An 18,471-nucleotide genomic window follows, 5' to 3' on the forward strand; every position below is an offset into this window, starting at 1 on the left:
GGTGAAATCTGCAGTAAAACCTGCTTACAAGGCAGTTATTGAGGAAATGTTCCATATGAAAAATTGTGAAGATTAGCAATTCAACTCTTGGGAAATGGTCAGATAACAATTTATTGTGTTTTACTGCCCCCTGTAAGTTTGACTATTTAGAACTCATGTTTTATATCCATTTGATATAGATTGTCATACCGACTGGAGCATTCCTCAATGTCAAATTAGCCAACAAAAATTCACTCAACATTTGGTTGTATCCATCTCCTCAAGATTTCAGTATGACAGAAGGTAAGAAGTAAAGTAAAAAGGATAATGTTGTTAAGTTTTAGCATCTTCAAATAATCTGACATTAAGCAATCCTTTGATTGTTCCACTTTGTAAGATACATGTACAGTAGAACCTGCTTAAACTGAAAGTCATTTCTTCAGAAGAATTATTTTTTTCAGATTAACTGAATGACATAGTATTTTTGTGGTTTTGCTGTAGAGCATTATGCAAGTCGTTGTTATCTTCAGTTTACAAATATAAAGACATGACCATCAATGATAAGATTTAAACAGAAAGTATTTATTATTAACCATCAATGAAATTGCTTGTATTAACAGGCCTGTGTGGCGTCTATGATGGGTCCATGAAGGATGACCTAGTTCTAAGAAACGGCACAATGTACTCAATCTCAGGCTCTAAGTACCTCCAGGACTTCACTTCAGACTGGAGGTTTGTTGCTTTATATATTTTGAATTAAAGCTTTTTGGAATGATTTGAATTTATCAAGGCTATAATTTTCATGAAAAAACTGTTTATGCAATGTACATTTCTAAACTAGTTGTACATATCTTGTAAAAGTTTCACCTTAATTTTGAAACCTAAAATTTACATCAAAAGAGCACTGTAATGCACAAGAAATGTAAGTCTATCATCTTTAAAGTTATACCGTCATCACCCAAATCAATTTTTCCTTTTTATATTTATACTCTCTGTATGCCTGATTGTGTATTTCAGTGTGATGAGTGAAGACAGTCTATACACCGGCATTTGCCCGAGTCTCAACATCTCTCGAGGCCTGCCGGAGACTGAAGTTTGCGATTGTTCCGGTAGTGACGTGTTCAGCTGTTCTGTGTGGAATCTAAACAGAGACTGCATGGCGTATGGGGACTATAGCCCAGGTAACAGCAGTCAATGCTATGGAAGTTATGCAGTCAGATTTGACATTGATATCTGACAAATCCAGGAATTTTGTGTAAAAACTGCCCATTTGTAACACCCTATACACATGTAATAACACTAGTCTTTGGTATAATTATTTTATAATCAAAGGGTATAGTCACTCTTGTGTTGACTAACTATGAAAAATACTGTACTGATACATGATCATCATGTCTGCCCAAATTTTTTTTTCAATAAACAGGTGGTTAAGAGTTGTTTTATGTCAGTTTTATAATAAAAGTATATTTAAATCACTTTATCTACCTTACACAAAGTTCTATGATATTCTAGCAGGAGAAGACTACACTGACCAGATGTTTAGAGCAGGACTCAATGCCAAGAACTGTCGCCCAAACATGACCATTCCCAGATTCAAACAAATCCAGTTTGTACCAAACCAAAATTACCAGGTGGGTAGACTGACTCTTGTTCATTGTTTTGTAAACACGTACAATTTTATAATGAGTTTCTTATTTTATTCAGGTTTTGAATGATTTAATGAAAACATTTTATGTTATAAATAACATTTTTTTCAGTTTGTACAAGATGAGAACTTATTCCCAACTGGCTGGACGTCCCAATCAGTTAACGACAGCTGTAGAGATTTCCTCCAGAACTCGACAGTCTACAAAGCCTGTCGCAATGTTATAGATGTTGACAGCCCTCTGTACATGGACGTCTGCATGGAGAATATCAGGGTAAGAATTTTAACTCTTGTGCACTGATTTCCTCACCTACATTGTGTATGTAGATATCAGTTAGCTTTACATATAGGGTACTTGACAGATATCTGCTGATATTATCTAGATCTGGTGACTTTGTACTAGATACAATGAAACTGGTGATTTGTATACAGATATTTTGACATTTTGCAGTACATGTAATATGACAATTAACAGATATCTTTTGATTATAATTATGTAGATATCTGGCAATTTGTATATAGTTATGTTTATCAGGTAATTTGTAGACAGACAGTTCTATACAGATATCAACTAATTAAATGTGACTATCAGTATGTAAATATTAGTTTCTTCATTTTTTTAAGAGATCTGTTGAATCTGTTTGTGATATCTCATGATTTCTGTTTAGATATCTGGTGACTTAGCCTGGGGAGAGACAGTAGATTCAGTGCTGGAGGAGGACTGTATGTATCAGCTGGAGAAGAACTCCAGTGTGGCTGTCGTAGTGTCAGACGTCAAGGCAGAACTCTGTCCCCAAAACTGTAACAACAATGGGAAATGTGTTGATGGTAAGTTGTATGTTCTCAGAGGAGACCAGATATGTCAATTTTGAGAGTTTTTTTTATAAAAGTAATTAAGATTAAATGATTTATTGTGTAGTCTTTTTTTATTTTTTTATTTCTTTCAATTATGACATGAATATCTTGCAAATTAGATAAAAACAGGCATGAAATGAACAAGTCTTGCATCACATAATTTTTTCAACAATTCAAGGTAAATGTGAATGCAGTGAAGATTTCATTGGCTACAGTTGTAATGTTAACAAGACTGCCCCTCCCGCACTGACCTATTTAAGGGATGAGGGGACCTGTAACACAAGAGGGACCACCTCCTTGTGTCGAAGGGTGTCCGTGTACGGCGACACTTTTGTAAAAAGTCCAGAGCTCAAGTGCTACGCTGAGGCTGTAATGGTAAGTTGTCTGATGCTAAATGTGGGATACCTTAATTATTATCTAAGAATATTGTATGCTTACTTATGGAAGTTAATTTTTGATACTTTTATTTATTAGTAGAAATTGTTAACTTACATTATTATTATTATCATACCTTATGACAATGAGGAGTGTGTATGTACTTGATATCTGTTAACTGCATATCACCAATAGGTAATTTTACTTTTTTGCCTCAAAGCAGTGTAAATTGTATGTTGCATTTTAAAACTCCTACAGTAAGTGTCAGTTGGAATAGTTAGGAAGTCTCCTTAACAACTGAATAAAATGCATTAAATTAAGAATACAATAAGATTAAGAAATATCAATTTTCTTTATTCAACTGCAGTTGTCATCAAATCCAGAGCAAGGTGGCTACAACATCACAGGACCACTAGAGGAGATTGAATTGGAGTCCCGTTTTGTGAGTTCCACCGAGGTGGTGTGTGGCCCACCCAGCCAGGACAGGCCCTATCTGATCTCTGTCAGCAACGTCAACTCCACCACCCTCAGGTCCAACCCACTCCTGTGGGTGCCGTACGACCCCGCCTGCTACAACTGCTCTGCTAAAGACCAGTACTGCTTCATGAAGGTCAGTCATGCTATTTTGTGTGTACTTTTGAATCATTCATGTACATTTAAGGTGGGGGGGCTCAATTTTAACAGAAGTCATCGGTGCCCCTTAATTATCCTAAAATCAAGATTCCCATAGAATTAATCCTTATTCCATAGAAGCAAATCTTAGAAATGAAATCACAACAAACCTTCAAAAAAATACATTCAGGCACAGGACATCTTTAAAATAAAAAGTATTTCTAGCAAATACCGTATTTCACGGAATTTAGGTCGATACGGTTTATTGGGCGAAGGAGGCCGTTTTTAGCCATAAAATAAAAAAAAGTATAAATAGGTCGACTTCGAAGAATTGGTCGAAAAATTACCGCTAGTTCTAATGAATAAATGGTTTAAACCAATAACGTTATCATATAGTAGCCTTTAATCTTATTTCACAGTTTTAAACAAAAGGGAAATAAAATGTATTTCTTGAAAACATCGTAAGAAAATGTCTGAAATTGCGTCAAAATTTTCAAACCAAATAATTCAGTACGGCCGGTTTTAATTTAAGATCGTTTTTTATTACTTCCCTGCCATGTGTACAAACTGGTGTTAACCGGGGGATAGTTACCTAGCCTGGAGGCATGACTACGGTAGCACATGCCACCCTGTGTCTCTATGTGACTTTTTACTGTGTATATACACACGAGTCAACCTCTGATCTTATTGAAGCCTGCAGGCATGAGTAGCACGTGCCGAGAGTTCAACTGTGTATAAATAAAGTCAGCGCTACCCAGACTGATTTCAGAGACACCTGGCTAAAATTTCATCGAAAGTTTTATGTTGAATATACAGAAAAAAACTTGTTCATGTATTCTATTATGAAAACAAATTGTTTGTTTTTTATTTCTACCCGACGATATTTCCCCCCGTAATTACCCTTTGTACGGTTCTCATTTTACTTTTACCGCGCGAAATCGATTTCCTGTTTATCGTAAGCACACGATCAAAATGCATGACAGCATTTAATGATTCAGTCAGTGATCTAAGTAAGAAATGTAAGAAGAAATAAATCAATTTACATTTAATTTTGTTTAAATGATAAATTACTACAGTATATTGATTAAAATCCATACGATTTTTACACAGAAATTCAAGCAGTATTACAGTAAACACTCATGATTTTATTGGAGGGTTGCATAAATTTTTGCAAAATTCCAACCAAAAAAAAAAAAAACATAAATTGGGCGAAGCGATGAATAGGGCGAGGTCCACATGTCAGGGGAAAAAAGTATCGACCTAATTTCCGTGAAATACGGTAATTATGTAAGATTATATTGTTAATGAATTAAACACGAGGGATTTGGGGAAGGTAAAAAATTTTACTGCTCTGAAACCAAGATTTCCTAAGATATCAGTTTTTTACTGTAAACATTCAATCATTTTGGTCTCCTGATCAGGATGATGTGTGTATGATTGATGGGACATGCTACCAGAATATGTCAGAAAATGCAGCAAATCCATCACAAGTCTGTGACCCTCTAATGAATCAGACAGACTGGACCAACAGAACAAGTAAGTACCAAAATAAAAATGATTAAGAGAGCTGAGTATGAAAAACAAATAAGATGTAAGATATTGAAATCAAATGGCATCATGTTGTGACCCTAACTTCGATAGTTAAATTATTGGTTGGTTACATACAGGTCTATGCCCATTCTCCTCAATGCAATGGACAGAAGTGAACTCAACAGCTTTGGCTTTCCACAATGACAAGACCGTCTCCAATGTGGCTAACTTGGAGGATTGCCGCAAGGAGTGTGTGGCCGAGAACCAGTTTCGTTGTCAGTCGGTGGAATACGATGCTGACACAAAGGAATGTCAGCTGTCCAAGGATCAAGTCCGAGAGGCAGAGAGCTACCTGCTACGAGGGGCATTCAGTGTGTCATGGACTTACAGTCACTGGTATTGTACACTGGGTAAGGGCTAATGTCATGCATCAATATACCGTGGTAAGAGTTGGATGTTAAACAGGCATTCATAACTGTGCAGTCGGTCAAAACTTCAGAATAAGAATGTATAGACAAATTTAAAAAAAAAAAATTCTATTTGTACATGTATATCTATATCAAATGAAGAGTTTTATATTTTACATTTTTCAATGTTACAGTAATAAATCACAATTCACTTGCATTGACAGATCCCTGCCCATCCAAGAGAGTTATGTGGAGCAAGATGCCCGAGTATGAGGGGTATTTTACCGCAGACAGTGATTTAGACATTTTGTATGATGTTTGGAGATTTAGTGACTGCCGGGATCAGTGTGAGAGAAGGCCAATGTGTGGAGCCATCAAGTTCTCGGAAGAGCGGGGGATATGTATCCTTTCAGACGGAGCACTGAAGGTGGACAAGACGGCTGGGACGTACCAGGGGTACCCGGGCTGGGATTATCACTCCTTTACCTGTGAAGAAGGTATGTGTTGTCTTTATTTTGTATTATGAATCTGATACTAAGAAGTGAAGTGCTGTAAAAAAGAGTCAACCCGTCATCATCATGATAGGTCAATTACTGAAGCTTTGCAATCGACATGTGAAAAAGTAAATAACAGTAATATCATATAGATTTGTTATCATTTCATATGTTGAAACAGATTAGATGTAGTTTTATAGATGAAGATGCTCTATTTATTTTAAAGGTTAAAGAAAGACATCCTTTCATTTGAGATTTTAATGTTGTAAGGCAAATGAGCTTATACTGTATTGAAAATCTATCTTGACCAGATTAAATAAAGTCTTTAAGTCATTAAGGGGTCCATCATCTACGTGTTTATCACCAAGTTAAATGTCAGACCAGAGCCATAAGTTGACTTTCAACTTTCTGACTTTTAGTAAAACAAACTGGACCTGCTGTTAAATCGGCCGAGGTTCGACCCGTGTTCTCTGGTCCAGGTCAGGATGAGGTCATTTGTGGGTTCGACCGATTGGACGACCAGGAGAGAGAAATATTCTACCACGTCCTGTGGAAGGTGAATGGGGAATACCTGTATGAGGACACCAACGAGACGGACCAGAGACTCCCCTCCTCACTGGCCAATAGTATCAAAGACGGAACCAGAGTGAGTTTCTTGTTTCCTAGTGACATCCAAAGGCAGTAAATTTCTAAGCATGTCTGTTATATATGTAGATGTTCTCAAAGAAAGTTACCAGTCAATCAACCAATTTATATACATTAGAAATTTTTTTTACATTTTGTTTGCAATATTGTTTACAATCAAGTTGAAGTATTAGTAATAGTACTCATTACTTTGTACATGGAATTCTGGGATTATTGATTGACAGATCAGCTGTTCAGTCAGTGCCTGCTATAATGATTCCTGTGATCACATCCGAGGCATGCTGGTTACCTCCCCTGAATACGTTGCCACAATTCAGGTGAGTCTATTCATGACACAGAGTAGATTCAGTCTTTGCATAAAATGGCTGAAAAATTTCTTCCCAGGGAAAAAATTGATCCTTTAAATCTATTCATTTTGAATAATTTTGATTTAAAAATCTTATCTACCTCACACAGTATGTGCAACTATTCCCAAACCTTTTTTTTTTATAATAAATTCCTAATGAAATCTTTAATATTGATTTATCGAACTGTGATTGACAGATCAATGGCAAAGATAACATTGACCTTCCCGAAGGGGCGAGGCCAGAAATGTACGACATCACACCCACAGCACCTCCCTATGTTCTGTGTCGAGACCTCGGGCTGAGTGCCCCAGAAAACTGTACCATCACATTGAATGCCAGAACTCCACTGGACAGCAACGAGCTGAAGTGTCCGGGAGGAAAAGTAATCAAACAAATGGCAGTCAGCATGTATCTGAAGGTAAGGGGATCAAGGGGGTTAACTTTATATACTGTAAACCAACATTTATTCGGGGCAACTTTATTTCGCCATTTACTTCCAATAAACTGGTTCGCGACGACTAATATTCGCTACCAAGCCTTATCCAGACCCGTATTTTGTTATAATAACCATACAATAAAGACTGGTTCGCGGCAACGAGGCCGCGAAAATTTCTCGCACGCAAATAAAAGTCGGTTTACAGTATGATTATGTGTTGTAAAGAGCAGAGAAATTGGAGATAAGAAAGTTCTGTGAATCCTTGCAATTCAATTTATTTTGTAAGAACATATCTTACAAGTGAATCGCTGCCAGAAAAAGCAAATTTACCTTTAAAAAAGTTTGGTTCAAAATTTATCATTTATAAAGAGCATGCAACTTGTGTTTACTAAGATAGATTACTGTGAAAAATACAACATGTAATGTTGATTTTCAATAGGATGACAGCAAGAAAAGGCCAGTCTGTTCCATGGAGATCAATAATGTCAACTGGAGGATGGCGAGCTATGATGTACAGCTAAAGGCGACGACCGACAACAAGTACGACGGAGACCACTTCAGGGAAATGCTACTGACCGCCAACTATCTTGTCAATTACAACCCTGAGAAAGAAAATGTCACCCTAAAAACTGTCAGAGTATGTTTCAAATTGGTCCCCTGTTGATTTTTTTTGTTTTTCTTCTTATAAGAATAATTTTTTTTTAAACTGGGGTCTTCATAGTTTTACATGTTTTTGTAAGAAAGACTCTTTATTTTAATAGGCCAATGTAATGGACAGGGACAGAAGGGGCCTTTGTATATCGGTGAATGATCCCCATATTACCACATTTGATGTCAGGTTTGTGGTTATCATGATTTATTACTGAGTTTAATGAAATTAGTTTTTGTTTTTTGTTAATTATCAGCACCAATGCAATTTTTATTATTCTAAATGGATAGAATTGTATCATACAGTGATCTGTTATTTAACCGAGAGGCATCAATTTGTTATAGATACTTTAATAACTTTTTCGAGGGTGAGTTTGTTTTGTATCGACACAAGACGCTCCCTTACGCTGTGCACACGTTTTATCGGCGGTGTAATGGACGAGCTTCCTGTAACTGTGCTGTTGCCGTTAAAGCGGGAGACGACGTCTTGCTGGTGGACAAGTGTGGTCCAACTGAGTCCAGCACAGGAGGATTTTATCCAATTACTGTCAAGCTTTTCAGGAACGGGATTTTAACCCCAGGTTTCCAGATCCTCAGTTACTACGAGGGACGCAAAATCAAGGTTGGTTAATGTCAGTATTGTGCTTTAATTATTTGTCTGCTTACAGTAAGGTTTGAACCATCAATACTAGTGGGTGGCAGAGTCTATTTAATTCATCATTGCATGATTTTGCATACTTGTGTGTTGAAAAGAAGCTTATCTGTTCTCCTTTTAAATCATTTATTAAAACACAGAAAAGGATTTCAATAGGACTGAAAACCATCATTTTGAAATGATTATATAATCATTTAAATTTTTCAAACTTGATACCTGTTTACTTTACAAATGAATACAACTCCTGACCTTTCACTGCTTTTATTGTGTAGGTCGTCCTTCCCACCGGAACGACTGTCAACATCAAGAGAAGTGTGATCCGAGGTCAGAACTTCCTCAACGTCTGGCTCAAGGCGTCCTCCTCAGACTTCAACAGCACAGAGGGTAAGATCAGCAACATGTAGTTTTGAGATTTTGATAATAAAAATATACATTCATTCATGACCGAATGAATCAGCACAATAATGGCATTGTGTGCTTTGTTCTATATAGGACTCTGTGGAACTTTTAATGACAACAAAGATGATGATCTGACCATGCCTAATGGAACAGTTTCCACGGAGACCACTAAAGAGGCCAATCTGTTCTCCCTCAGCTGGAGGTAAGTGAACCAATGGTGGATGCTTATAGTCTCATTCAAGGCAATTGATGGTTTTTTTTGTTTTATTCAATATTACCTTTCCTTGAAAATAAAGTATGACTGCCTAGCTAAACCAGAAATTTTGGTTTCTTTTAGAGTGGACCCCAAGGAGACGATTTACACTGGGGTGTGTCCTTCTGAGAGCGACACGGAGGAGGCGACCAATCAGGAATCCTACTGCTTCTGTGATCAGTCCAGTGATTGTGGACCAGGCAATGATGTCACTTCCTGTCCATTTGAACTTGATGGTTAGTGTCCATTGGCCTAATTATTTAGGCTTGTCAAGGATTGAGGCTGGTTTTTTTTTTCCAGTCTCCTTAATAGCTTAGTGGTAGTGAGGTGTCATGATGAAGCATACTAGTTATAAGTAGTGGCATTCTGAATTAAGTGAGCTAAAATATCTCCTAAGCAATGTTTGGCCACAAATTTTGCTTTGTGTTGAATTTGACTTAATTTCAATCTTTATTTGTGACTTCCAGATTCTGAGGACATTACGGGATCCCTGCTTCAGAAGGCTCTATTCCCCACTAAATGTAACAAGGAGCTGGCCTCTGTCACCTTCCAGTCTCCTGACTTTGAGTACACACCCAGTGATGTCCCCGAGGTAGGTGGTTTAGTTATATGTACCATTGGTTATGACTGCTTTCATTAGATTCCTATGAAAATTATTGGATGAACAATTCTTGTTACAGAGCTTTTTAATGATGATTATGTGATAAACTTCTAATCAAGAATACAGTCAAACTTAATTATTTCTACCTTGATGGAGCCAAGAAAGAAAAACATTGAGATATAGACTGGAGATTTTGGATGTTGAGATTTAAACACATACTAGTGGTTTTGACTTCAAACTCATTTTGACATTCATAGAATTTGTTACATGTATACTGATATTTTAGACACAAGTTCCACTGTTTGATTGTATTGAGACTCTTAAAAATTTGTTCAATTTTTGCGTTTTTTTAACAGGTGTTTGGCTGGCCCACAAAGAGTGGAATGTCAGAATGGATAGTGCGAGCTATCTGTGGTGCTTTTATCTCCAGTTCCAATGCTGCACAGTCCTGTAAAGATGTACCTGGAGTGGATGATGAGGTCGCCAATGAAAACTGTGTGGAGGACATTCAGGTTCTTATTTTGCGTTTTTTGTTTGTGTTCAATGAAAGCTGTCTACAACTCAGTGATTTTTCTACATTTTTTAAAAGGGTCCTGTGGCTATTGATTTGGGAAAAATCATCGACATTTTGATCAAATTGGGAAAAACAGTATCAGTATAAATATTGTAGCCAAGATGAAAATCAAATGCAATTAAAATAAAATGAACAGAAGCAAATACAAATATGATGCTTTCTTTTTTTATTTTTAAATTGCATATCAAGCTTCCTTTTTTTTTAAGGCCTTTAAAGTTGGTTACAATAGTTTCCAAATCATTGTCAGTCAAATCTTTGTTTGTGTGACAAATGCACATCTGTATTTTTTTCAGTAAGTCTGGTTCTTTTCTTTGAAAGTTAGAGTTCGCAGTATTTACACATGTAGCCACCTTATACATTAGAGTAATACAACCATCTGTGTTGAGCTTCATATTTATGTAAACAAAATGTTCTTTGGTCTATTGGTGAAACTTTTAGTTTTTGAATATGAACTTTGGAATGAGACTCGGAGTTAGACTCTAAATGCTCTCTAACATCATGATCGACACTCAGTCTCTGACTCTCACTTGGCCGCCAACAAGCCGCCGTTCTGAGTTTCTCACTGATCCTCCTTACTTTCAACTTCTTGATCAACTTGATGCTGTACCTCGTTTCCATGTGATGACGAACTCTGTTCACATGTACTTGACGTTGTCGTAGTAATCCCGCTTGAAATCGAATCATCGGGTCAAGTGAAAAAGTTGCTTATCTTTGGTAACCCTGCTGAGTCTTTTTTCTTAATTTTCTTAACGTAATACTTCGAATTATGCGACATTATGCCACATTGCCTCACAAATCACGTTTACATCATTGTTTAAAAAGCGCTTGAAAGGTCTATATATATATAATGGCATATATATTAGAGCGCTAGACCAACGAAGAATAAATGGAGGCTTGCCAAGTCGTATGAAAAAAATTTGGGTCGTCATTATCGATGTGCAAAATTTTAAAAAAAAATTCTATCGATTGAATTGGGAAAAAATGTTGATAAATTTGGGAAAAATTCGATAATTTTTGCTAGGGGAAAGGGCCGATATTCGGACCCAAATTTAGTGTAGAAAAATCACTGACAACTGCAACTTTTCTCAACTGTGGCATGAAATTATTTTTTTTTTAATAAGAGACAGACTCAATTTGTTGTAAACATGTAAATAAAAAATGAAAAATATTTACTGGTACATATGATTTGCTGTTATTTTGTATTTGTTGTAGTTCAGACATGTTATGTTTAACAACTCCTTTGTGTGTTGTAGATCACAGATGACAGCCGCTGGGGTCTGACCGCGGTGGAGAACATCAAGGAGATGTGTGAGATCCACCTGGCCTACAACATCAGTCTGTGGACCACGCCCACTGGAGGGGTGAACCCCGCCCCTCCCTTTGACATCATGTCACAGCTGTGTCTGGCAGAGTGTGGGAATGCAGGGACCTGTGTTAACAGTGAGTGAGAAAAAAAGAAAAATTTACTTAATGCATGTACTCTACAGCTTAGAAGATCAGGGTCTTGAAAAGTCAAGATACAGGATCTCTCTCTCTCTCTCTCTCTCTCTCTCTCTCTCTCTGTATTGATCTAGAAGTCAAGTAAAAATATGAAATATGATCATTGATGTGATGGCTTACTGGAACTGCCTGCCCTAGGATTTCTAAACAATGAATTTTCATGCCTTTCTTTTCCAGAGTCTTGTAACTGTAATGCAGATAGGGCTGGGTTGGATTGTTTTGTGGAAAAGGCGACCCCTCCTAACTTGTTTTACCTGGGGGGTGGGGGACTGTGTGACTTGAGGACCAGTCCCTGTAATGTAATCACTGTGTACAACAACAACACAGAGAACAGCCAACTACTGAGGTGTGAGCTCAACAAGCTACAGGTATGTACCACACCTTACTGAGGTGTCAACTCAACCAAATACAGGTACAGTACCAATCAGACCCAACTTAGCAGAAAGTAGACCCCAACTTAACCCTGGGTTTACTTTCGAGGTCTGCTTGGGGTTTAGTCTGCATGCCATTGGGTTTGCTAGAGCAGACACAGAGTTAATTCAGAATGAACCCAAAGTATACACAGAGTAGACCCAGAGTGGACACAGAGTAAACCCCAATCAGAAGTAGACCCCTGAAAGCAGACGCTTCATGTGTATTTGAAATATACAATGGGAGGGGCTTACAGGCGATAAGATGGTTAGATAAAAGACGGGTCTGCGTCACACTTCACTGCATAAAGTGGACCCCAAAAGCAAATCCAAATTAAACCCAAAGTGAACCCTGAGTGGGCCCAAAGTAAACTCTGAGTGGACCCAAATTTTTAAAAAGCAGACCTTGAGTAACCCCTGAAAGTAAACTCGAGGTTTAGTTTTGGTCTGCTCTGGCGTCTTATTTGGTTTGGTCGGTACTGTATGTAAAACACCTTTAATACTGAAATATCAGCTCATGGTTTGTAACAGGTATATACTGAGTAACAAGTTACAAAAATTAATGATGAAAATTGAATGGTAAATGAATCTAGTTGCTGATTGATTTTGGTTTGTTGTTATTTTAATTTTAAGATACCAGTATTATGCTGATTTCTACTGTGGTTTCTTTTTTTTTTTATTCGTCATCCTAAGTTTCGTTTTCTTTCCTTTGTTTTCCAGCAAAATGAGACAGGATTTGTGGTAGACAGCTCCAGTCCTGAGTATGTAGTGGCCACCTATGTGACCTTCAATGAGCTGACATGTGCCCCGCCCACTATAGGAAGTTACGAGGTGAAGATTGACAACAACGGGGCAAGTTCCGACAGTGGCAGTAGCGGCCCAGCTTATTTCCTGGTGTACGATTCACTGTGCTATGATTGCAACATCAATACCCTTACATGTGTACAAAAGGTAGTTGACTTTTTTTGCTGATTCATTCATCGAAAAATTGCAATGTACTTTTTATTTCAAAATGCGCAAGTCTTTTTTTTTAGTAGAAAATTATGGTTTCCCAAATTTGGATATTGTTTATTTAAATTTAAATAACAAGGATTTAGTATAAAGATATCTGTGATGATATTGAAAATTTCAAGCATTGTTTGAGGAAAAAATAACCAAAATTTCATGACCTTGTATGATTTTTCTACAGACATCAGCCTGTTTGATTGAGGAAAGCTGTTACGAACCTGGCGAATACAATCCCCAAAATCCTCGAGAATTCTGTGATCCCAAGGTCAACCACACAATATGGCAGCAAGCTGATGGTGAGTGAATCATTCTGAATATCGAACATTAGGAAGGATATACACTGGTATTATTGGGGAGAAAATGGTATAAAAACTATCAAATTTAAGGCTTAAATTCCGGGAGAGATAAAATATTGTTAATTGTAGACCTAATATTGACAATGGAAGTAGAGAAAGGGTCAAATGGGATTAAATTACAAGCATGCTTTAAGGTATTCGATGTATAACGGCCACATTTTGTACCAAATAAATGAATGGTCCGATATTCTTAATCATGATATCATTATGAAGGTGTTATCAAAATAGAATACTCTACCGAAGGAATTTTCAAAATGTTGATTATGGTCCAACTAATTACACCTTGAATTTTGCATTGAAGTCTATGAGCAACATATGTTTTATTAAGATATTGTAAAAAGTAACTTATGATTAGTAAAACTCTTTTGGTTAATACCTGCATAAACTGTCTCTTTATTAAGATATAAAATAAAATTAATCATTTACCGCAGATATTTTGACAAAATAAAAATTTTCTTTTCTTTATCAAGGGGAGATAACTCTTTAAAAAAATTAAGGTGCAAAATGACCAGTTCCTTATATGTTGTTTATCATGTGAATTTGGTTCATTTCACTTTCATAGTTACCTAACAATACATATTTAACTAGATAAAATGATTCAAAACTGTTCAATATCCCTTCGTTATACATTGAATACCTTAATCTTAATTCCATAAATATAACTTTATGAACTTGAAACAACTTATATCTGTGATTTTCTACTTCCCTGTATATGCTAAGTAAGTAATAAAGAATGGAATATACACAGTATATTTGTACATCTCCTTTGCAGATTCCTGTGAGCTCCTTGATTTGGAATGGTTCACATATCACATGAAGAAACTGAGTAAGGATTTCCGAATCGACTCCGTGGATCTGAGTGGTAACCAGAGCCGCTGTGACCAAGCTTGTCTGGATATGTACACGGAGCCTGTCTGTCACAGCTACGACTACAATAACTCCACAAACAACTGCACTCTGATGTCATCTGATTACATCGCCATGGCAACACCATTATCCGAGTCGGCTGAAGATATGCATCGAGAATGGCAGTGTCATAATGGTTAGAGAGGGACTCTTTACTTTTTATAAATTGATTTGGTTGTTTTGATTGCAGTTTTATTGAGTATACTGTTACTTGAAAATGAATAGTTTGATAATATTGTCCCTCAATGTATTCAATTAACTAAGTTCTATATATAATTTTCCTTTCCTTTATGCAAAAGAATTATGCACGAGAGACCAAAATTAAAAAAAAAAATTTAGAGGTATAAATCGTCTGTGCATAATTAATTGTTCTCGATTGATTACAGATCCCTGTGGAAAAAGAGGAATAACTTGGACAAAGACCCCTGGTTATGCCATTGACAAGTATGACGATAAGACCTTAAATAACGTCCTGACTGCCACTAGCTGCAGGCAGCTGTGTCTGTCGGAAAAATCGTTCCTGTGCCAATCTGTGGAATACTTGGCAGGGATGGGGAAATGTGTTTTATCCAAGTCAAGGCGTGGAGATGTAATGCCTGCATACTTCATCCGCTGGCCAGGATATATTTACCAGGATTGGTCTTGTAAAACTGGTAAGAGAAAAAGGGCCTTCACAATTTGTTGGGATGGAAGGGGGTGATTGGTTGGCTTCTAAGGGTTTGGGGTTATATTTCAAAAAGAGATATCAATGTCTTTTTTTCTCTCAAATTTTAAGATACTGTCACCACATTTATTGGCTTTTGAAATATAACCCATATTTAAAACTATTGAATGAATGAATGAATGAAAGAGTATATAAAACACAAGTTTGATTATTTGAAGTTTTGACTTTATAATCTAATTTTCTCCCTGCAGGCAATGACTATCCCATTCTGGAAAGAAACCCGGAGATAATGCTAGCTCCTCAGGGAGAGAACACTACTTTTGTGTGCAAGTTTCCCCCAGTGAATCGAACTGAGGACCTCATGTACGGTGTCCGCTGGCTCATCAATGACCGGGTGGTGGAGGAGGTGATGCTTTACAACCAGACAGACCCAGTAGAGCTGTACCTGAACAAGTCTTATCTTCATAGCCACAAATTTGGAACCAAGGTATGGACTCGGTCAATCAGTTTTATTGCAGTTCATTTATTTTTTTGGAAGAATCCAAGTTAATTTTGATATGCATTTCACAAAAATTTTACAAACATGTATATCAAATAGGTATTTGATATGTGGCATTGTGCATCTTTAAGCTATGATATTTCAAACACTGACCTAAGTAAAGGAAGCACATACAAAAAACTTATAATCTGAAAGAAAGCTCTATACAATTATTAAGTATTTTCGATTTTTCTTTATGAAAAGATCAGCTCATGATTATTGTTTGTGATAGCTAGGACTACTGGATTGTATTTTTTCACGAATGAAAGCAGTGATGCTTGTTTTGTTCACCCATTGATTATTTTGACTTGTGTTTCAGTTTGCCTGTGGTGTGTCTGTCTGTCTGGCCGGAGCCTGTAACACTTCATTAGGGGCCTTCAGAAGGAGCGACCAGTTTGAAATAAAACTTGAGGTGAATGATTAAATGCTCTTAGACATGTATTACCATTTCAAATAGAAAACAGATATGTTTGAAATATTGGAGCTGTATGATATGTATTTTTCAGAATTTTCTTATGCGATAAGATTTTTCACTCTATATATTTTTGTTGATGAAAAAGTAAATAAATATGATCCTAAATAAGTGTGCCTGACAATTTTTATGTCTTCTAATAACTGATGTTCACTGTTAAGGTGACCCCTGAGAAATCTTTGACCTTGACTGAGGGTCGGTCAGGTAAGCCAGTGTCTGCCAAGATGACAGTGCCCCCCTCCTTCCTGTGTCCTCCAGACCTGGCCCCAGAGGAGTGTTCTGTTCTAGTGACAGGGAGAGCAGTCAGCGACCAGACGACCTTGATGTGTGGGGAGGGGTCAAACATACAACAGCTGGTGGTGAAATCCATGACCAGGTAACATATTAATGGAGAACTCTTCTCCAGATCAATTGCAGTTGAAGGAGTTTGGTTATTTTCTGCATTTAAGAGCAGTCTCCATCTTTACTAAAGATTTTCCTAAAAATGTTTTCTTTCCACACCTCATGATGTTTGCTTGTTGAATATTATGATTGTATATATTTGAACTGTTTAAAATTTTCCATATTTTCTTCAGATCCAGAAATGACTCATGTGGGTTTGAAATAAGCAATGCTAACTGGATGAATAATTTCGAGTTGATGATAAAGGCTAAGATTGACAATCTTTATGATGGAGATGTGATGCAGAATGTCAAGTTACTAGGAATGGTGGTCACGAATGGAAAATTGTCAAAAACCTCTGAATTGCATTCATTAGAGGTAAGAAATGCAGGATTAGAAAAGAGTGTCTCAAAGAAGAATGAGTATACATGTACAGGGTTGTCTCTAAAAATTGAAGTAGAAGGAAGAAATAAAAAAGTAAAAGGGGGTCTGGGGGTCTAGCTTATAGCTAGATCATGTTTGAAATGCTAAAATAGCCTGACTCAGAGGTAGTTTCATCACGTTAGGCGGGGGAATTCCCCACCCTGGGGTCTTAGAGACAACCCTGCATGTATTGTACATATAATTCATAAGGAGAAAATATACAGGTCGGAAAACCTACATGAAAATAAGTAGAATTGTTCTTCAATGGAAACATTCTATATTGAGTTGTTACATGTAAATATTAAGTTAAATTGATAACACTTTCTGTTTTTCAATCTTTATAGATCATGGTGGAAGATATGGATAAGCCAGCCCTGTGTAGATCTGTGAATGGGCCCCATGTTACAACTTTTGATGGAAGGTATGCTCCTCAAAGTACAAATATGCTCCTTATTTTAATGAAATAAATGTTTCAAATGTTGTCTCATAATTTTTCTCAACAATAATATATTATATTACAATTTCATTTCTCATAGATATTACAACAACTTCAATGAAGGAGAGTTTGTCATGTACAAGCACACTTCTTTTCCATATGAGGTTTGTTTGATAATTTATGTACAAATATAATTCTATCTTTAAAAAAAACAAGAAAACATTTTATAGATATTAAGATTGCAGAAAACTTTGCCTTTCATAGGTATACAAAATTCTGATTTTTGACCAAATTAATGGTACATTTAGGTTCGAACTTTCAATCGCCGCTGTAACAGGCGAGCCATATGTACCTGTGCTGTAGCCGTCAAATCAGGAGACGATGTATTTGTGATCGACAAATGCGGAAAAGGAGTGATGAAACCAGACAAGCAGCCAATCAGAGTTTATCTGTTTAGAAATGGAAATCTCTCTCCCGGCACAAAGTTTTACAGACACGATGAGGGCAGAAAATTCAAGGTTACTGTTATGTCTATATATTTATGGAATATGTTATAGGGTGTTCAGTTGATTTACTCTATACTGGGTTAAACTTTGTCCCTTATTTCCAATAAAAGGTACTTATGTAATTGTAGCTTATAGCTTTTACTAGTAATGGTTACTATCTGCCTATAATAAAAAGAAATTACTGCTCATGTGATGATTAAGATAAAATTGTCAAAAACTTTTAGATGCATGCAAGTTGTTTTATACATATGTATACGTGTATATATCTAAGATATTCTCTGGGTTTTACCTCAGGTGATGCTCCCTGGAGGAACCGCTGTGACTGTTAAAGTCTTGCCCGCTGGCCTCAATGTGTGGCTGATGGGTTCTAGTGTGGACTACAACAGAACGACAGGTAAAGTCAGAGTACACGATGG

The 18,471-nt window shown here is 36.7% G+C and overlaps 1 protein-coding gene across 3 annotated transcripts in view; it reads left to right on the forward strand.

The window, feature by feature from the left end:
• The window catches only part of LOC105327563 (uncharacterized), a 157,756-nt gene that overhangs the window by 80,648 nt on the left and 58,637 nt on the right, over positions 1 to 18,471 (forward strand). For 2 of the 3 annotated variants that reach the window (XM_066067900.1, XM_066067902.1), the window contains exons 11-46: positions 180 to 282; positions 600 to 711; positions 997 to 1,160; positions 1,492 to 1,610; positions 1,737 to 1,898; positions 2,293 to 2,452; positions 2,658 to 2,854; positions 3,222 to 3,464; positions 4,888 to 5,002; positions 5,134 to 5,406; positions 5,628 to 5,900; positions 6,317 to 6,543; positions 6,767 to 6,859; positions 7,086 to 7,307; positions 7,765 to 7,962; positions 8,087 to 8,163; positions 8,319 to 8,595; positions 8,901 to 9,012; positions 9,121 to 9,229; positions 9,365 to 9,516; positions 9,748 to 9,872; positions 10,238 to 10,393; positions 11,709 to 11,895; positions 12,133 to 12,323; positions 13,086 to 13,316; positions 13,555 to 13,669; positions 14,502 to 14,771; positions 15,022 to 15,288; positions 15,551 to 15,786; positions 16,157 to 16,249; positions 16,471 to 16,685; positions 16,885 to 17,068; positions 17,458 to 17,534; positions 17,650 to 17,713; positions 17,858 to 18,067; positions 18,350 to 18,449. In XM_066067900.1, the coding sequence (XP_065923972.1) occupies positions 180 to 282; positions 600 to 711; positions 997 to 1,160; positions 1,492 to 1,610; positions 1,737 to 1,898; positions 2,293 to 2,452; positions 2,658 to 2,854; positions 3,222 to 3,464; positions 4,888 to 5,002; positions 5,134 to 5,406; positions 5,628 to 5,900; positions 6,317 to 6,543; positions 6,767 to 6,859; positions 7,086 to 7,307; positions 7,765 to 7,962; positions 8,087 to 8,163; positions 8,319 to 8,595; positions 8,901 to 9,012; positions 9,121 to 9,229; positions 9,365 to 9,516; positions 9,748 to 9,872; positions 10,238 to 10,393; positions 11,709 to 11,895; positions 12,133 to 12,323; positions 13,086 to 13,316; positions 13,555 to 13,669; positions 14,502 to 14,771; positions 15,022 to 15,288; positions 15,551 to 15,786; positions 16,157 to 16,249; positions 16,471 to 16,685; positions 16,885 to 17,068; positions 17,458 to 17,534; positions 17,650 to 17,713; positions 17,858 to 18,067; positions 18,350 to 18,449 (6,109 nt within the window). The remainder of the gene's footprint in view (positions 1 to 179; positions 283 to 599; positions 712 to 996; positions 1,161 to 1,491; positions 1,611 to 1,736; positions 1,899 to 2,292; positions 2,453 to 2,657; positions 2,855 to 3,221; positions 3,465 to 4,887; positions 5,003 to 5,133; positions 5,407 to 5,627; positions 5,901 to 6,316; positions 6,544 to 6,766; positions 6,860 to 7,085; positions 7,308 to 7,764; positions 7,963 to 8,086; positions 8,164 to 8,318; positions 8,596 to 8,900; positions 9,013 to 9,120; positions 9,230 to 9,364; positions 9,517 to 9,747; positions 9,873 to 10,237; positions 10,394 to 11,708; positions 11,896 to 12,132; positions 12,324 to 13,085; positions 13,317 to 13,554; positions 13,670 to 14,501; positions 14,772 to 15,021; positions 15,289 to 15,550; positions 15,787 to 16,156; positions 16,250 to 16,470; positions 16,686 to 16,884; positions 17,069 to 17,457; positions 17,535 to 17,649; positions 17,714 to 17,857; positions 18,068 to 18,349; positions 18,450 to 18,471) is intronic. The other variant, XM_066067901.1, reaches the window with a different exon arrangement.

This window comes from Magallana gigas, chromosome 8, assembly GCF_963853765.1.
Source record: "Magallana gigas chromosome 8, xbMagGiga1.1, whole genome shotgun sequence".
Classification (NCBI taxonomy): Eukaryota; Metazoa; Mollusca; class Bivalvia; order Ostreida; family Ostreidae; genus Magallana; species Magallana gigas.